This window comes from Eucalyptus grandis, chromosome 6 (assembly GCF_016545825.1).
Source record: "Eucalyptus grandis isolate ANBG69807.140 chromosome 6, ASM1654582v1, whole genome shotgun sequence".
NCBI lineage: Eukaryota > Viridiplantae > Streptophyta > Magnoliopsida > Myrtales > Myrtaceae > Eucalyptus > Eucalyptus grandis.
In genome coordinates this window covers 12,253,695-12,271,828 of record NC_052617.1, presented here as the reverse complement: position 1 = coordinate 12,271,828, position 18,134 = coordinate 12,253,695, and the positions used below count along the sequence as shown (strand labels likewise).

General features: G+C 41.1%; 3 protein-coding genes across 4 annotated transcripts; all 3 read left to right on the top strand.

Moving 5' to 3' along the window:
- The first annotated feature begins 2,283 nt into the window (after positions 1-2,283).
- Positions 2,284-3,397, top strand: LOC104448425 (E3 ubiquitin-protein ligase RMA3). Its single transcript, XM_010062241.3, has one exon. It carries the CDS (start codon positions 2,508-2,510, stop codon positions 3,240-3,242), a length of 735 nt encoding a protein of 244 aa, XP_010060543.2. The 5' UTR covers positions 2,284-2,507; the 3' UTR covers positions 3,243-3,397.
- Positions 3,398-5,598: 2,201 nt separating this feature from the next.
- Positions 5,599-12,109, top strand: LOC104448423 (choline transporter protein 1). The gene is made up of 10 exons (XM_010062240.3): positions 5,599-5,898; positions 6,444-6,802; positions 6,924-7,069; positions 7,716-7,899; positions 8,333-8,406; positions 8,486-8,599; positions 9,351-9,707; positions 10,399-10,659; positions 10,766-10,993; positions 11,428-12,109. Exons 1-10 carry the CDS (start codon positions 5,714-5,716, stop codon positions 11,620-11,622), a joined length of 2,103 nt encoding a protein of 700 aa, XP_010060542.2. The 5' UTR covers positions 5,599-5,713; the 3' UTR covers positions 11,623-12,109.
- Positions 12,110-13,137: 1,028 nt separating this feature from the next.
- Positions 13,138-18,134, top strand: LOC104448422 (probable E3 ubiquitin-protein ligase HERC3). Of its 2 annotated transcripts, none has more exons than XM_010062239.3 (7): positions 13,138-13,522; positions 13,678-14,350; positions 15,011-15,220; positions 15,603-15,713; positions 16,484-16,852; positions 17,001-17,108; positions 17,554-18,134. In XM_010062239.3, exons 2-7 carry the CDS (start codon positions 14,012-14,014, stop codon positions 17,893-17,895), a joined length of 1,479 nt encoding a protein of 492 aa, XP_010060541.2. In that variant the 5' UTR covers positions 13,138-13,522; positions 13,678-14,011; the 3' UTR covers positions 17,896-18,134. The 2 variants fall into 2 exon arrangements, with proteins under 2 accessions (XP_010060541.2, XP_010060538.2); XM_010062236.3 differs by having other exon boundaries at positions 13,139-13,522; positions 15,008-15,220.

Genomic DNA, 18,134 nt, shown 5'->3' with positions numbered 1-18,134 from the left:
TTTCAATCGCATTTGAAATAGGATTAAGTTTCCTAGCTTTCAATGCATTCCACGGACTTAAAGCCAGTGCCATCTCATTATTCTCATTCTTCAGATCTAGATATACAAGTAGCACAGGGAATTCAACTTATGTCTGCTGCATTCTTGCGATACGGTCACCCAACAAGCAACATCAAACATGTTACTCTCTTGCAGAATCCTATTATGTATATCGGTAACAAGATAGATTTTGCCAGCTTCTGCCGTTCCACAGGCGCTGATGCTGTGTGTCTCCTCATTCATTAGACAATCCCAAATCTTACCGAAATTTGCTCGGAAAGCCTTTCCCACTAGCTCTCTTGTTTGCAGTTCATACTTCTGCTCTGCTTCAAGTTCCAGCGTGGAACATTCACCGAATCTACCTTGCTAGCAAACTGTTCACCTTTTCTAGCTAGCTCATCCACACGATTCCCCAATTTTAAAGTTAAATTTTCGCAATCAATTGTAAACCTCCTTTTTTTTCTTTCCAAGCATCGTCTCTGCAAGTTCTAGTTCTTCATACATGTTAGCCACCCCCATTGGTCACGACCTCTAATTTTCTTCTCGAAGTTCGAAATCTCTTTTCAAACCCTTTGAGACCATTGAATTTTGCAAATCAGGTTGGTTCAATCGCTGGCCATTTCACCAGACAGACGCCAACACAGTCAAAAACTGAATTTTTGCGTTCCAGTACAAAACTTAATGCAGTAGAAAAGAGCAGAGGAGGGACGAGCGGAATCGAACTAGAGCAGATTGGTCCATTTTCGGTAAATCACATCCAATCCTACGTTTCGTCCAATTAATGCGTTTCACGCCGCTTTCTCTCATCGAAGGTCAGTTTGTTTCATCTAGCTAGTGAAAACGTAGTAGTTCGCCTATGGAAGATGCCGAACCGAATGACGAATTCCATTGCAGAATTGGAGTTCTGGACAACAAAACTTGTCTCGAAACAAAATGGGTCCTTCCAACCTCAAGCAAATGAATATTCATAATTTCTACTTCAAGCAGACGGACCATTTCCATGGGGATATCTTCGTATGGACTAGATGCAATTGAGAAGGGTCATCGGCAACGTCGACGCTCTCATCTAACGTGATCTGATAGGCAAGAATTCTGGACCTATTGGGTCACCATTCTAATCCGTCGCGCCAAATATCCTTTCGTTAAACAACCTGATCCTCGTCAAAGATTCCTCATCTCGACACGTGTCGCGCCACCCACGTCAGCTTTCTTGGCCTTATCCCTTGAATCTTGGGACATTGTCGGACCCACTTGACTATGACAAGGGCCCACCTCACATGCCTTATCAGAAGAGGAAGGTCACATCGACGTTCATTTTCAATTGTTGGGGGTTGGGACGATGACGTGACGATCTCATCTAGAAGGTCAGGCCCTTCTGGACGGTCGTCGGCTGTTGATTCGATCCGATGATGACTCGACTCGTTTCGACTTTTTGCATAACGTTTAAAGACTTTTACAAACCCCAAGCAAGATTCTAGATGGCCCCTTTACACGCGTCCATGCGTCTAGATGAAAAGGCCACTTCTTGAAGGCAGAAATTCTGTTTACCATCGGCCCGTGTTAATTAAGGTCCTAAATACACATTTATCGAACATCCTATCGTTCAGTACAAATGAAAATTTAGTTTGACTCGAGTAATATTCGACCTCAAATTCCTTCCTTTCATTTACGGAATTGTGGTGAATATGGCAGGGGTGTCCTGATCGGGATTTCTTGAAACATGAAATTAGTTTAAGTGGATGGAAAGACGAGTATACCGATTAAGAATTTTTTATTTTTTGTTTGGTACTAACGATAAATTGGCTTAAAGGAGAGGTTATTAAGGAGAGTCTAGGCCAACGCACTGAAGGAAAAAAGAGTCGTTCTCACTTGCACCGACGCGATTAGAATTTTGGGGCTAACGTGGAAAAGTCCACGAGCGTGAAGGAAAGGTGGGACGTATGCCGTCAGACCCCACGTTGTCAACCGGGACACACCCTTCTTGGAAGAAAGCAGCCGGGCATCTAGAATGTGTCCGGGACCCACCACGTCAACGTGGTCCCGCACCACTCACGCGACGCCACGTGTATGGTGAGGGGATAAAGGACCGAAACTGAGCCCACTTCTCTGACGCTCTCTCTCCTCTTTCTCTCTTTTGTCCCTCTCCCCGACGTGGTGGTCCCGGATCACCCAATATTTTCTCATGTAAACCAAGGGAGAACAACGCGACGCACGCGTTGTCTGCGGAACGTGGAAGCGTCAGATATTCGTTCTCTATAAATGCACAGCCCGCACACGAAGCTGTCTCATATCTATCAACAACCCCCTCCTCCTCCTCCTCCTCTCACGTTCAGAAAGCTGCACAACCTTTCTCTTCCTTAGCGTTGAACCCTGAACTGAAGCCGTCCGACCGACTCGTCTCGCGTTGCGCCTCGACTTTAATCTAATAGGGCTCCTTCTTCTTCTTCTCCTCGAGAACAGATCGTCAAATGGCTGTCGCCGGACAACGTGTTTCAGAGGCCGCGTCGAGCTTTGGATGCGGCGGAGATGCTCCTTCCAAGCAGAAGGTGAATCTTCCCTCGGAGAACGGGATCGTTGATGATGCCGGTGTTGATGGGTGCTTCGACTGCAACATATGCTTCGATTCGGCGACCGATCCGGTGGTCACCCTTTGTGGCCACCTGTACTGTTGGCCGTGCTTATATAGATGGTTCGATGTACGAAGCTCATCTGATGAACTGGGTCAGCAGCATCAGACTTGCCCAATTTGCAAGGCCGGCATCTCGCCCTCCACGCTGGTACCACTATACGGCCGGGGATCTTCTTCTTCTTCTTCTGAACGTGACTCCAAGAAACCTGATTCAGACATTGCCATCCCTCGTAGGCCGTCTCCCGGTGCACTGAGTCTGAACTCTAGCAACGGTTATTCTTCGGGTGGACAACGGTGCTTGAACCCTGTCCTTTCGCATTCACAGTTACCTCAGGAGCAGCAGCTAATTGCTAGTTTCAGCTCGAACGCTGGCATGTTTGGTGAGATGGTCTATGCTCGGATGTTTGGATGCTCCGACATGAGTCTCAGCAACTACCCTTATGCATACTCCCATCCTGAAGTTGCAAACGTTGGTCGTAGAATAAGAAGGCGAGAAATGAAGCTAGACCGGTCCCTCAACCGATTATCAGTCTTTCTCTTCTGTTGTATGATGCTCTGTCTACTTCTGTTCTAAATAGCTTCCATCGCATTGTTTTGGAGCTACTAATTTTTGGTTAGATGTAAATTAGTTCTGGTGTGAAGGCCAGAAGGGCATACGTGTAGGCGGACATTGTTTGATTTGTATATATAGCTAAAGTGATAAGCATGATTTTTCCTTTTCAATCTTAATCACTTTCATCTCATCAGAATATCTCTACCCTGGTTTCTGTGGAAGGGAAAAAACAAAAGCATCGTAAGCAATTGGCTTTGACAGTCCGTAAAGTGCGAGAACAGCGAGCGATATCCGTGGAAATGAGAATTCGCTTTTTCATTATATCAGCAGTTGCTCCATTTTGCTCGTTTTCATTAAGTAACATCATGGTTGCTCCATTTCCTAATGGATGATCTGCTTCCTAAGCAGTGGACACAACACAGATGAACAGCGTAAGGTAGAATCTGCATAGTGAATAGCCATCTTTTCAAAAAGTAGGATTCATAGGATTCTCCAAGAAAATCACAACAGCAACAACCATTTATCCCATTTCACTTTCCATGGTCTCAAAGGGTAATCACCGGAAAAACCTTCAATCGCGTCTTTTCCGCATCATTGTGGACCATCACTGATGACATTTAGACCTCCAGAAGAGAAGGGCGGGATGGGCGGTTCCCTGTTTTGAGGAAGGGTGCAGCTTCACTGGTATCCTAAATGACAATACCGAATGACCCAATCGGTCCATATCTCACACGGGGCGAAGCCCCATCACCCCCTAGCAAGTTCTGGAAGTGCCCTCCTCTTTCACCATGCGGAACTCATGAAAAATTCTCAATCGGGTTGTGACCAAACTCATCAAATCCAGCCGACCCATGAGAAACCGCAGCCATAAAAAATCAGGTCACAGTATAATGTCCAGGCCCTTGCAAATAGCAATCAGGGTCAATGTGAACATCAAAATCTACCAGGATCAGCAAACTCTCGTCTAAACTTTGCAGCTTCAATCCGTACTACTACTGCTAGTCGTCAGCCCAGAACCGCACAGACTCCTTGATCAAGATATTGGGCTGCGTATGGGCTTGCTTTGCATGGGGCTTGTTATCATTGACCAGTGATGAATTGTATGGGCTTGCTTTGCGTAGGGCTTGGGCTTGTTATCATTGACCAATGATGAATTTGAGCACGATTGGCGGACCAATCCATTAAAGGCACGTATACGTGACACTGTGGTCACGCTAACATTCCCCCTGCCACTGTCCTCATCGAGTTCCGCGGCGGATATTTTATTCGAATTTATGAAAATTAGATCTCCCCATCATGTCCGGCTCCGAGGCCGTCGGCTCGCCGGCTCGTTCTCGGCTCTCCGGGCTTTTCGTTCACCTCTGTTTCGCTTTTGACTACGGGTGCAATGCGGTTGCCGAGAAAGCAGTACGATTAATCTTTAGAGAAAGACAATTCTTTGAAGATGGCAGTGTTAACAACTTTTGACTTTAGTAAAGGGGGCAATTAGTAAAGGTTGGAAAAACACTAAAGTGAGTGATTTCCCATTTTTGTTAGATAAATAATTTGCGAGTAAATTATCTTGTCATATATAAGCAACCCAAAATGATGTATTCTTTTCATCAATTTAGGGATTTGACTATAATTCGCCAGCTGTCTGAAAATGATTCGCATAGTAATTATGTGAATCCTCATTTAAATCCGAACTCCCTTAGGTTGGAATCAAACTCTCAATCATTGATTCCTCAACTAAAAGCATGGGAATGCTCTTATTACTAAATTAATCTTAAGTGAGTATTTAAATTAATATAAATTTTAGATGATAAAGCAAGATCTATAGATTTTCTTTGGAATATGATTCTCGTGCTTTAATAGATAGTACATGTGGTAGGATTTAGATTGGTGTTTGTAACTACATGATGATTATATGGAGTTAGACATGAGAAATGAGCAAACTAAAAAGATGGATTAATTTTACTAAATTGTAAATATTGGGTCGTATTATGTAAATTTGTGAAGTTTTACATGAAAATTTCGATTGCCTAACATTAAAATGAAAACCTAAAGTCCATACGTCCAAAGATGTAAAGAAAAAGGTAAAATGTAAAAAGAAAAAGAAGTACAACTCCAAACAAGAGTTTATGAGATGTATATCTACTCCGTTTCATCCGTTGTGACTACGTTCCAAATACTCATCAGCCAAGCTGAAGAAGCTGAAGAAGCCGAGTCGTTTCAGCTCCATCACCATCCGAGAATCCGGACATGGGTTTGGAGATTATAATAATAACCTTAAACAGAAAACACCACAAGTCTCTGTCTGAAAACCCAAAACAGAACTGATCATAAGAAAAGTTAAAATGAAAAAAGATTCTTAATTCTTTAAACCCCTATATTCGGCCCTTGTCTTTCTCACTCTCCTTGCTTCCGCTCCACTCTCGCTCCTCGCTGCCCTTCTCTCCCAAAACCCCATTCATTCTCTCTCTCTCTCTCTTCTCTCTCTGTGCAGTGTACAGATGAGGGGTCCTCTGGGTCCGGTCATAGGGAGGTACCCGTCGAGCGACGGGAGCACCCAGGTGGGTGGAATCATCAGGCACAACAGGAAATGCAGGGATGTTGCGTTTCTCGTGTTCTTTATCGCGTTCTGGGTGGCCATGATTGTCAATTCCAGCTTCGGTTTCAACCGAGGAAACCCATTAAGGTATGTAATCCGCTTCTGGGTACTTCATTTTCCTTCACTAGCTACTGGAAAAAGTGACGTGCGTGCTTCAAAGATTCGGAATTTTTGCTGTCTTTTGTGGCAAGATTTGGAATTTCTGATGTTTTAAACGGAAATGAGCGATCTTTCTGGGTTTTCATAGTTTGTCTGAGCTGCTGAGAGCCAATTGTCGTAAAAAGCACGTGTAGTGGTCTAAACTCGTTAGCATTTGGTCAGATATGTCGGTTCCTCTTTCTCTTTCTTGTTAGTTGGAAGATAGTTGTGGTGGGTTATGGTAGCGCCTCTTTCTCGAGTCTGCTTTTGAAATGATGACCTTAAATTGTTAACTTATTCACAGCAACAATGTTAACCAGGGAAAAGGCCATGAAGTGAGTCGAATCATATTGCTGTCACTTATTTTGCATAACCCGGAATTAACCGGAGTATATGTCGGACTTAGCTGAACTTTGGCTTGAGTGTTTACTTTTCAACCTAGCTTGTGGTTCAGTTTTTCCTTTGTCCTAAGTGGCTCCATCTGAACTTCACAGGCTTACATTTGGTTTGGATTACAAAGGCAACGTATGTGGTGACAAGCACGCGAATCCTGGCCTAAGACAATTAAAACTTAGGTACTGGATGAATCCTAACCAAGTGTATCAGAGTGGTTTGAAGGACAGCCAATTCAACCTGGCTAATGCCCGAAGTATATGCTTGCTGGATTGCCCTACTCCATCAGATGATTCATTGAACTGGGTCTGTGATTACCCAGAGGGAGATATTCGTATCTCGACAGAGGACTGGATAGATAGGTATTACGATTATTTCGAGTTTCTCACGCCAGAAATGAGGAATACCTCTCTTCAGCTTCAAGGACCTTGTTACCCTGTCATATTTCCAAGTGTGAATGGTGAGGGACATAAGTCGATGCACCTTTTATAGCACTGGGTGAATAATATGTTTCCTCCCATTTTATACAAAATTCTATTGCATTAGATGTATCTTTGACATGAGCATATGTTCTTGTTTAGTTTATTGGAGCTGCCAATTTATAGCTCGTTCATCAAATATGTCTTTGCGGCATTGGCAGCAAATGGGAGGAGTCAAGATTAATGAGGACATAGTAATAGACAGATCCATTCACCGATCCATCAATGCCCGATCATCTGTCTTAAAGGTTTTGAACCTTTGGCTCTTTCACATTTTGTTTGTTGTGCAAATATAAATGTCAGTAGATCTTGTGAATTGCGCTGGTTTTTCAAAACAATATTCCCCATTGACTTTACTTATCAGCTGCCTTCTTTCATTTAACATAATAAACAGTGATAACCTTCTGAAGTCATGTTTAACCACGCCAGTTGTGATCACGAATTTTAAGGACTGCATTTACACCTTAGCTGATGTTTAAAGTTTTAGGATTTGTGATTTTGGAGGTGAAAGCACCTGAATAGCATTCTGTGTCTTTGACCAAAATTGCGTAAACATGATGTTACCTTCTCTTTTCTGAATAGAAGTTCCAGGCACAGATTTTTAACAAAGTGTAGACTTTTCATCAGCTTGAAATTACTTGTCCGACTGAGCATTCCCAAAAAATATTCCCTTTTTTAGTTATTTTTTACGATGGGCTGTGTTACTTAGGGTTTATCCTGCCGATTATATGCATAGGTAAGAGAATGTACATTGACATTTTTCTACATTGTCCAGCTAGAGCTTTTCTGTTTGCTGCAATAACCTCTCTATTACACATTTTGTTCCGTTTTTGTGAAAGCTTTCTGGATACGTATTTATGCTAATGATTTCACATTTAAATTCCTCACTTGTAGAGATACATGGCTGATATCGGAAAATCGTGGCCTGTCCTGATTGTTTGTGGGGGATTCCTGCCACTCTTTTTGTCAGTCGTTTGGCTTCTTCTTATTCGCCATTTTGTTGCTGCTATGCCATGGATAACCGTTGCCCTCTTCAACATTCTCATCATATCAGTCACAATGTTTTACTACTTGAAAGGTGAGTCATAACAGTCGCCCTCTTCTCCTTGGGTTATATTAATTCTGTTGCATTAGGCATAAATGAAGTGCGTCAGGCATGGTTATAAATTCTAAAGTGGCATATGGCATAAAGGAGCTAGGACTTCGTTCCTCATGCGCATTTTGTTTTTAGTTTCTGGAAGGCATAGTACGAAGAGTTACATAGTTTCTGAAACTCAGCATATATGGTAAGCAGTATCTTTGTTTGTCTTGCCTATGAGAATGATCCTGTAGTAATTTCAGGCCTCAGTCAAAATTCGTTCAAGTCCAATGATATGTCACATTGTATACTGGTCTAATAATATTTATCCCTCTCTGCCTCTTCTATTTTACAATTTTCTCTGCTCCGGTGCTTTGCATAATGTGGATGCAGAAGTATTTGAATTACTAAACTTTTCTTTTGTGACTCTTAGCTGGATGGATTGGGAATGATGCAATTTCCTCAATCATTGGCGAGCATGATCCGTACACTCATGTATATGGGAGGGTAGGTGTCTTTCTAATTTGCGCTTGGTTTTTGAAAGCTCTTTCTGTTTCTTTCTATAACAATTTAGATTTCGTTTCAGGAACTAGATCATATTCGCGCTGTTGCTGTTCTTATGACCTTCATAATGGTTGTTTCCATCCTTGCCTCAATTGCCATTATACGCCGCATCATTTTGGCAACATCAGTCCTCAAGGCAAGTACTGCAGCTGCTTACAAAGTACAGCAAGTTGTCAAGTTTTTCCTAAGTCATAGCTCTTCTGGTATATTTACTGAATGATTATCCACTCCATAGCTACACATATCGATTAGAGAAAGAGAGTAGCTACACATATTGATTAGAGAGAGAGAGAGAGAGAGAGGAGAAGGGAGGAGGGGGAGGCAGGCTTCAAGTTTGCTTGCTGCTCTTTATGGCATCTACATGAGATATTCAAAAACATTAAAATTTACATTAGTCCTTTTTTCTCTTAGATCTTGAATCAAATGAATAATAAGTGGTATGAATAACCGAATAGTGAACTGATTGTTTGAAACTAATCAATGGAAGAGACAAAGTAAAATTCTATCTTTGCCAGCTACAGTCATGCATTTCTTAAACATTTCAAGTGAAATTGCGTTTACATGTGGTGAGCACGTTGGGAGACAACTTTTTTGAGCCCTATAAATTTGAGCTGATCTGCATCAAGAGTTTCAACTAAATTATTTTATTCTCTTAACTATGTGAGCACCATACACGTCTTGTAACTAATTATTCACTGTTGGCAAGGAAAGGCCCTGGATGTTCTTATAAGAACAATGGAATTTCTTTTGAAAAGTTTCACCTTCTGCCATGGGCGGCCTGACGTCTACTGACTTAGTTGATCATGATCTTCTCTTGGTTCTTAATTTAACTGATAGCAGACTTTGACCCAGCTAAAATTGCTTTCTTGTACTTGATGCCTGTGCAGGTCGCTGCAAAGGTCATAGGAGAAGTGCAGGCGCTGATAATTTTTCCAGTTATACCATATGCCATCCTTGCAGTCTTTTATATGTTCTGGCTTTCAGCTGCTCTTCATCTGTTCAGTTCTGGTCAAGTCGTTCAGAATAATTGCGACTCCAACTGCTGTTCTTATAATCTTGCATTGAAAAAAGTGAATTGTGATCAATGCTGTGGTTATAGCGTTCATTACACCCCTCACATTGCAGTTGCTGTCTTTTTCCATCTATTTGGGTGTTATTGGGCTACTCAATTCATCATAGCATGCTCGGCGACTGTAATTGCGGGTTCCGTAGCTTCATATTACTGGGCTCGTGGAGAAACATCGGTAAGAATTATATAGTGAAAATTACGTATTAATACTGATTGAAGTGCTTTCAAGAACACGGAGTTAGAGATTGGCAAATCTGTTCTTGTATAGAGATATAATTAGTTCTGTGAGATTTGGTGGAACCACCGCCAACTATTCTAAAAACTCATGCTATTAGATGAAAGCGTGGTTTAATATTTAATTACTTTAATGCCACCCTTATACTTAGTTTAGTCTTTTTGCCTAGTACTAAGCATAGACGTATTTAATTGGGGAGGCAAATGAGACTTAGACAAATTTAAATTCAAGACCTCTAGCTCTAATACTGTGTGAGATTTGGTGGAATCACTGCCAGTTATTCTAAAAGCTTATGCTGTTAGATGATGGCATGGTTTAATATTTAATTACTTTAAGTTTTATGCTGATTAGAGTGCATGTCAAGGTTTTCCTACCATATTTTTGTAGGTACATTTTAGCCAGGTTCAAATTTTAGCAATTAGTTGTTTTTTTGAAGTTCCAACTGTTTCAGCAACAACCCTGATTATTTTGGCTGGCATCTCTTTTGACCAATTGTACAGTTTGAACTTCAATATAGTGTCACACTGATTGATTAAGTACTTTACAATTAAATATCCACTTCTATCTGTCTACATTTAGTTATATTATTGTATATATTTCTTTAATCTCTCTAGTAACTTCACAAATGCAGCCTGAAGTACCATTTCTTCCGGTGTTCTCCTCTATGAAACGGTTGATACGCTATAGCCTTGGGTCCATCGCTCTGGGTTCCCTTGTCGTATCATTTGTGGAATCAATCCGCTTTATACTGGAGTCAGTTCGTCGCAAATTGAAAGCGGTTACATCAACACCGAATGGATTTTTTGGGAAGGCCACCTTCCACTCCTCTCAGTTTTTGCTGAGGTGCATCGAGTGGACGCTGAAATCTGTAAATCGCAATGCTTATATAATGGTAAGTTTTTTTAAGCCTCTTTTTTTTTTGGAAGGAAAAAACCAATTTAAACCATGACTCTTTATTATGCATAGTTCACTTTGATAGCCATTCGGGCCTTTTGCAGATAGCAATCACGGGCAAAAGCTTCTGTAGGGCATCTGCAATAGCAACGGAATTGATCTTCAGCAACATTCTTCGGATAGGGAGAGTTAATGTGATAGGAGATGTTATTCTCTCTCTGGGGAAATTGTGCGTCAGCCTGTCAAGTGCCCTCTTTGCTTTCCTCATGTTGGATACACACAAGTACAGATCTGCTGACAATAAGATATCTTCCCCACTGTTACCAGTATTGGTACGTGTATAACTATGATATCAATTGGTACATGAATATTATGAACGATTTGAAACCTGCTCAATTCTGTACAGGATCCGTATTTATTTGTTTGTTTTGCATTTACTAATAATTGCCACTAGCATTCACTTGATAACTCAACTCATCAGCTAAGTTTTGTCAGTCTAGATTGAGGCTGCTGTTCTTTCTGCAACTTAGCCTGTGATATGGTTGCATATCTCGAGTGTAGTAAGAAATGTTATGACTTTATGAGTAGCAATTTATAAGACGTGTGCTTGCTCGTCCGAAATTTACTTTATATGCTTACAAGAGGTTGAGTTGATCAGAGGCTAGTAGGGACAACCGATATCGCTGTATTTGCTAAAATTTCATCCATATTATTTTCCTGCGGTGAAACATGATGATTATACAGGTCTCTGCTTGTTGCATTGCAGGTTTGCTGGGGTCTTGGTTATGTGGTGGCTACCCTCTTCTTTGCTGTGGTTGAGATGTCAATCGACACAATTATACTTTCCTTCTGCCAGGATTCAGAAGAGCACCAAGGAACAGCCCAATATGCTCCCCCGCTTCTCATCGAGACTCTCAATGACCAAAATGAGATGCAAAGACTTACCCAAGGACCCAACTGATGGATCTTGCTTTCTAATCATGATCCTCTTTGTTGTGCCTGCCAACTGAAATTCAGGTCCTTTTATATGATATCCAGTCCAATCTTCGGTTCTCATCTGTATTTCCAGTTTAGGGGTTGAGGTTGCCAGTTCAATCTGCAGTTTTCAACACTGCTATACCTTATGACGGCATCGAGCACGTAAATATGAAGCAAGATGTCTTTTTCATGGTCGACAGCTTATAGAGACGTACGTACTAGGGGAAGATTGTGTGGACTTTTGAGGGCATCTCCAGAAAAAGAGGGAGAGCTGCACCAAGATCTCTTTTTGTTTAGTCATACATTTTGATGCATCTTCCCTAAAATCAGGTATTAGGAATAGTGAATGTTATATTTTCTGTCTGAACTCTCTCTCTCTCTCTCTCTAAGCCTATGGAAGCTGCTTAATATCTGGACTGTGTAATCTCAGAAATATATATGAAAATTTGAGGACTGTGAGTCGGAAAATCTGGACGCTGAGCAAGTCGTTGGTTTTTTTCTTATTTGTGAAGCTTTATGTGGATTGCCTAGCCAAAAAGCAAGCAAACCCATAAGTACATATGCGAATCCCGGCGTGTCGGACAAATCAGAAGTCGCTTCCAATTAGTGGTTTTCATGTTCACTACCTACCAACGATGGCGAATAACTCGTTCCGACAGGGGTCTGAACTGATCTGATCTGATCCTGGTTATGATGAATTCTTTGTTTGTTTTAGGTTGCAAGTTTAATGGGTGGTTAAGACATTGACCACGCCCGAGGCTTCGCATTCTCTTGTTGCTTCAGATTGGTTGTTAATGAACTCGGTCAGGCTGAAATAAAACAAGGGTACACAGAGTAAGCAAGCTAGAGAGAGAGAGGGAGAGAGGGCCACGAGCTTTGTTCTTCTCCTTTCCATGACTGAAGCTTCTAGAGAGTTCAAATTTTCTTTTTGAATTTTTTAGCTTTAAGAATTGTATAAATAACATCAAACCCATCTCAAATTTTCGAACTCTTTTTTATTTTTTATTTTGTTATGAGCTTTGTACTTTTCCTTTCCATAATTGAAGCTTCTAGAGAGTACAAATTTTCTTTTTGATTTCTGAGCTTTAAGATTTGTACAAATAACATCAAACCCATCTCAAATCTTCGAAAAAAATGATATTTTTATTCATTTTGTTATGGTGGTGGGAAATTTGAAGCCACTTTAAGGGTTACTTTACATTAAAAAAGAGACCTTTTTAAGAGATCAAATAGGATTAAAGGGTGAAAAAATCATGCCATAACGTATCAAGTGAAACTGTGTAAAACCAGACCGCGCGTGGGCTGGCCAGCCCACCCCCACACCGTCCGGCGTGACGCAAATATGATGCTGTCCTAGCTGACGTGGCGGCTCCAGGCGCTTCCACCGAGGCGAATGATCGCCGAAATCAGACAAAAGCAATCAGTCGAATCCCCACAAGTTCACGAATTCTCGTCAAACGAGAAAAAACAGTAAAAAGGAAAGTGAAAAATGAAAATGAAATGGCGCCGGTTCCTCCTCCCACGCCCTGACTCTCTCTCTCTCTCTAAAAAGGCCAAGAGAGAGAAAGTCGCCATTGACAGTGCTGCGAGCTTCCGCTAGAGGGAGAGAGAGAGAGAGCAGGTGGTGCGACAGCGAGGGGGGGAATTGGCCCCCGTCTATAAAGAAAGGAGCGATTTTTGCTTTTCCACATTAAGTGGAGAACTCGTCATCGAGCGCTTTGCTTTTCGATTCCATTCCGCCCCCCTCGCTTTCCAAGCTACAAAAGCAAGCAAAACTAAATGTGACCCTTCCACGCACTCGTCATCTTTCGTTCTTTTTCGGTGGTGGAGGAGTGGGGGGAAGAAGAAGGAGAGAAAAAGCCCACCGGTTTCGCCTTTCTGAGGTTAAAAATTCCGCCTTTGGCTACTTCCCACCTTTCTTTTCCCCCTCCCCCAATTGGGTTGTGATTCTGTTCTTATTGCATTGATTAGCTCGCCGGAACGCAATTGGGTGTTGGAGTTTGATTGATTTTTGGTCGAATTCTCTCTCTTCCTGCAGGTGAAGATCTGTAATTTCTTTCTTCGGAGGTGGTGATTGGGGGCCTGAATTCTCGGCCTGAATTCTCTCTTCTGATGTTTTATTCACAACCATCGTTCCGACCACCTATTAATTTCTCGTCCAGGCCCCCTTGCTCTACTCAATTTCCTACATTTTCCTTCCCTCGGATGTCTTCTTCATATGTTGCTTCAATTGCCTTAGATTTCGCCTGAAAATTTGACACTTTCCCGGCGGGTACCACTGCCTCTCTGTTCTTGTTTCCACTTTTTTCTACCAGTTGATTGGGGGGGTCATTTTAACTTACCCGTCTAGTTTGACATTTTGTGGGGTTGAAATGGGTGATAGGTTTAGGTCAATCTCGATTGAGGATTTGCCCTCGCATTTGATTCTTGAGATTCTGAGCTGTGGCCGGCTCAGTTCAGTTGATCTTGTTTTCTTAGAATTGACCTGTAGAACTTTCGGGGGTAGTCATGGGCTGCACCCCAGCAAATTCCGATCGCTTGTGGAGCTTGCCGCGTTACAGCTCTGCAGTTCTCATCCTATTTATTCCTCGATGAGTGCAAAATTGAAAAAGGAGATCTTTGATCGATGTGGTGGCAATTGGAAGCGGCTTTTGAGGTTCCTGCAATCTGTGGAGCAATCCTCCAACATGGTTGAGACATCCTCTGGCAACGTATGTTTCTATAGTTCTTTGATTTTTAAGGAAATTAATTTTGTTTTGACGGGTTTAACAGATAGCCATTTGATTGCTATATAATTGTGATCGAAAAATTTACTGGTGATGTACTTTTTTAATGCTTTTATTGGATAGTGAAGTTAATAGAGGGTTTAAGTAGAGATTAATTAGCCATTTGGTTTTACTTATAGATATCGTTGTTCAATTATCTGAAGCTTAAAAATTTCTGAATTACAATACTTCAGGCATTTAGTTTTGTAAGACTCCGATAGAAATTTTCCTTGTCATTGACCTCCCTGTATGTTTCATGGCCTACCATATGTTTTTTCTCCCTTTCCCCTTAATATTGAATTGTATTAAAAAAGAAAATTTACAGTGCTTGAAATGATCGTGTCGGTGAGTCTCATCATTTGTGCTATTTGTCTACTTGGTGAGATTCTTACCTGCAGAATGTGGAATGACTCAAATCGTAATCATATACCCCATCATAAGAATGATTTTGGTAGAAACTCAATTCAATATAAATTCTGTCATTTTGGGGGGAAGAATGATGAGGAATCTTGTAGTCTTCCCCCACCCTTTCCACCAAAGCATTTTTAATCTGTTAGCAATCCCTCTGTTATCATTCATGCTCATCAATTTTTAATTTCTCAGCAGATGCAGGTTACCACCGGGAAATATCATACATTACTTCTCCATGATTCATCCGTTTATTCTTGTGGATCTAGTCTAAGTGGTGTTCTTGGTCATGGTGCTGAAACAACACAGTGTGTAGCATTTACCCCAATAAGTTTTCCATATGCGACCCATGTATTACAAGTCTCAGCCTCCCATTATCATGCTGCTTTCGTCACACGATCTGGAGAGGTTTGTAATTTTTCATCCTTCTCTGGCTAGATAAGTTAGCATTTCCTTTTTCCTTTTGGGAAAGTAGAGGGAAATCGATGGGAGAAAAGAATAAAATCCTCAATGATTTGTGCTTTTATCATCTCGGATTTTCCTTTGTTGCTACCTTTAATATATGTACAGAGCCAGACTATTGCATTGACTTGTTGGGCTTGATATTGTTCTCATGAAGAGCTCTAGTTAGGGATTCTATTTTAGTAGTTGATGTCTTACTGTGGGGTTTGCCATGATGCTAGCTCTTCAGTTTGTATGGACATAGATATGACATATGCTACCTAGATATTCCTCTTTATCCTTTTTATGGTACCCCTATAATTTTAAAGAAAAGCTTGTATTGATATAGGTTTTCACTTGCGGAGATAATTCATCCTACTGCTGTGGACATAGAGATACAGCACGTCCAATATTTAGACCTCGGCTTGTTGAAGCATTGAAAGAAGTTCCCTGTAAACAGGTGATCCATCAAACCAAATTTTCTGTATTTTGGATTTGAAGGTTTTGCTAGTCTAGGTAAATTCCATGCTTCCCTTATCTATCCAGGAGAGAAAATGCAACCCTCCTCATGTTCATGATTGCTTTTGCCTTGCAATGCATTTATTTGCTGATCCATGCATGTCTCCCATGACTATGAAGTTTATCTGTGAGTCCCTAAATAGAGCCCAGGGAGATAGTTTTGAAGAAAGCATTCTGGATCTGGATCAATTATTCATTCAATGGAGGCTATTGTTGGATCTTCTATTTTGCTAGTTGTTAATTCTTAGTATCTATGTGTCCTGCAACCATCCTCAAAGATCTGTGCATATCATGTCTCTTCTATCTTTTTTGCTTGAAACATGATAAATTTAGTTAAGAAATTTTTTGAGTACTTTTTATCTCATTCAAGTGAGAAACAGCTGATATTCATCATATCACGCATCTTTACTCATCTGAACTATTTTGTTTTGGTTTTTACATTTTTGTTGTAACTTTTATGCTCAAATTATACATGGTCATTGATTTACTCAAGTCCTATAAATGGTTAAGTATGTTGGACTGCTGGTTATTTTCTTCATCTTTCACTTTGACTGTTCTGTCATGATAATTCATTGTTGGTAAGTGTGTCATTTATTCTTGCTAGATGGTTAAAGATTCATATGCAGCATGTCAATGATTTATATTGCTTATATCCTTGAGTACATATTCTCCCATTGTAAGCAAAATGAGAAAAGCTATAACTTCTTTCAGGTTGCTGCAGGGCTTAATTTTACTGTTTTCCTCACAAGAGATGGTCATGTCTATACATGTGGCAGCAACACATGTGGACAACTTGGTCATGGTGATGCTCTGGAGAGGTGGACGCCAAAGATGATTGAACAATTTGAAGCTGTAGGCCCTGTGGTACAAATTGCTGCTGGTCCGAGTTATGTGTTCGCTGTAGTAGAAAATGGAGCACTCTACTCTTTTGGTTCAGGTTCCAACTTCTGTCTTGGACATGGAGAGCAGCATAATGAGTCCAACCCTCGTCAAATTCAATATTTTAGAAGGAGGGACATCCATGTGGTGCACGTTTCTGCAGGTGATGAGCATGCTGTGGCACTGGATTCTAATGGACTTGTAAGTTCGTATGCTGAATTGGAAATACATTTTTGATTCCTAGCAAATAAAAAGAAAAAGAAAATGATGTGCCTTTTTATATATATTTTTTCTTTTTTGTATTTCATGCCAAAGGCGTGATGGTGTTGAAATTGAATGGCTGTATCAGGTTTACACTTGGGGCAAAGGTTATTGCGGTGCTCTAGGCCATGGAGATGAGATTGATAAAACTACTCCAGAACTTGTAGAGAGCCTAAAGGGCCATCTTACAGTACAGGTCAGTGTGTAACATTTCTTTTGAGGTTTATCATCCCAAAATGGGAAGGGCTTCCCAAGTTGGCAAGATTCGACAGCCTTTTTGATAGAATAGTTGCCCAAAACTATACATAAAGTGGCATGCAGCAACTACTAGATATGACAGTCTGCACTTAGTTAAGAGGAACTTGAGGAGCTTTTCGATTCTTCATATTCTTTAAGTGGTCAAATCTGGGGCAGGATATGAAACCTTGTTAAATCATGGATAAGTAGGGACTTTTTTCTTTATTTTTTTGCTATTAGCTGATTCTACTTTTTTCCTTCTTGATTATCATAGTATAATGGTTCTTTAGGATTTATTTTGCCTTTTCCATTCTTTTCTTATTCCTTTTCCAAAAGAGGCAATGAGGTGTAGAAGGGAAACGCGAACAGTAGTCGGTCTTCAATGCTGGCTTATTCACTTGCAGGTCTGTGCAAGAAAGAGGAAAACCTTTGTCTTGGAGGAGCACGGTTGCGTGTATGGTTTTGGATGGATGGGATTTGGCAGCCTAGGGTTTACAGACAGAGGACCATCCGATAAAGTCATGAGGCCAACAATCCTCGATAGCCTGAGAACACACCGCATCTCCCAAATTAGTACCGGTCTGTACCACACAGTGGCAATAACTAGCAAAGGGCAGTTGTTTGGGTTCGGCGACAATGAGAGGGCACAACTCGGGCATGACATGCTGAGAGCCTGCCTGGAACCGACCGAGATATTTGTCCAACAAACAGTGGATGAAACAGGCTGCAGCTCTGGAATGGAGTAAGACTCTGGCACCACAATTGTTGAAACTAATGATTTTTTTTTGTATTTAAGTCTGTTAGATGATATGTTTGATGTCCTTAGTGGAATTGCATAAAGCTCCAGTGAGGAACCTTATGGGGCCAATCTTGTCTCCTAAAAAAGATGCTGTACACGAAATACTCACTTGTAGTTGCTTTCGGCTCATTATGCTTCTAAGCCACTCTTTTACATTTATGAAGCCTGCTGCCAGGTTTTGCGTCA

What these genes read in the sequence shown, in the direction of transcription:
- LOC104448425 (XM_010062241.3), top strand. Translation starts at nt 2,508, where the DNA reads ATGGCTGTCGCCGGACAACGTGTTTCAGAGGCCGCGTCGAGCTTTGGA.
- LOC104448423 (XM_010062240.3), top strand. Translation starts at nt 5,714, where the DNA reads ATGAGGGGTCCTCTGGGTCCGGTCATAGGGAGGTACCCGTCGAGCGAC. An exon ending in AACCGAGGAAACCCATTAAG is followed by an intron (nt 5,899 to 6,443) that starts GTATGTAATCCG and finishes TGAACTTCACAG; the next exon opens with GCTTACATTTGGTTTGGATT. An exon ending in CATATTTCCAAGTGTGAATG is followed by an intron (nt 6,803 to 6,923) that starts GTGAGGGACATA and finishes GTTCTTGTTTAG; the next exon opens with TTTATTGGAGCTGCCAATTT.
- LOC104448422 (XM_010062236.3), top strand. Translation starts at nt 14,012, where the DNA reads ATGGGTGATAGGTTTAGGTCAATCTCGATTGAGGATTTGCCCTCGCAT. An exon ending in TTGAGACATCCTCTGGCAAC is followed by an intron (nt 14,351 to 15,007) that starts GTATGTTTCTAT and finishes TTAATTTCTCAG; the next exon opens with CAGATGCAGGTTACCACCGG. An exon ending in TCGTCACACGATCTGGAGAG is followed by an intron (nt 15,221 to 15,602) that starts GTTTGTAATTTT and finishes GTATTGATATAG; the next exon opens with GTTTTCACTTGCGGAGATAA.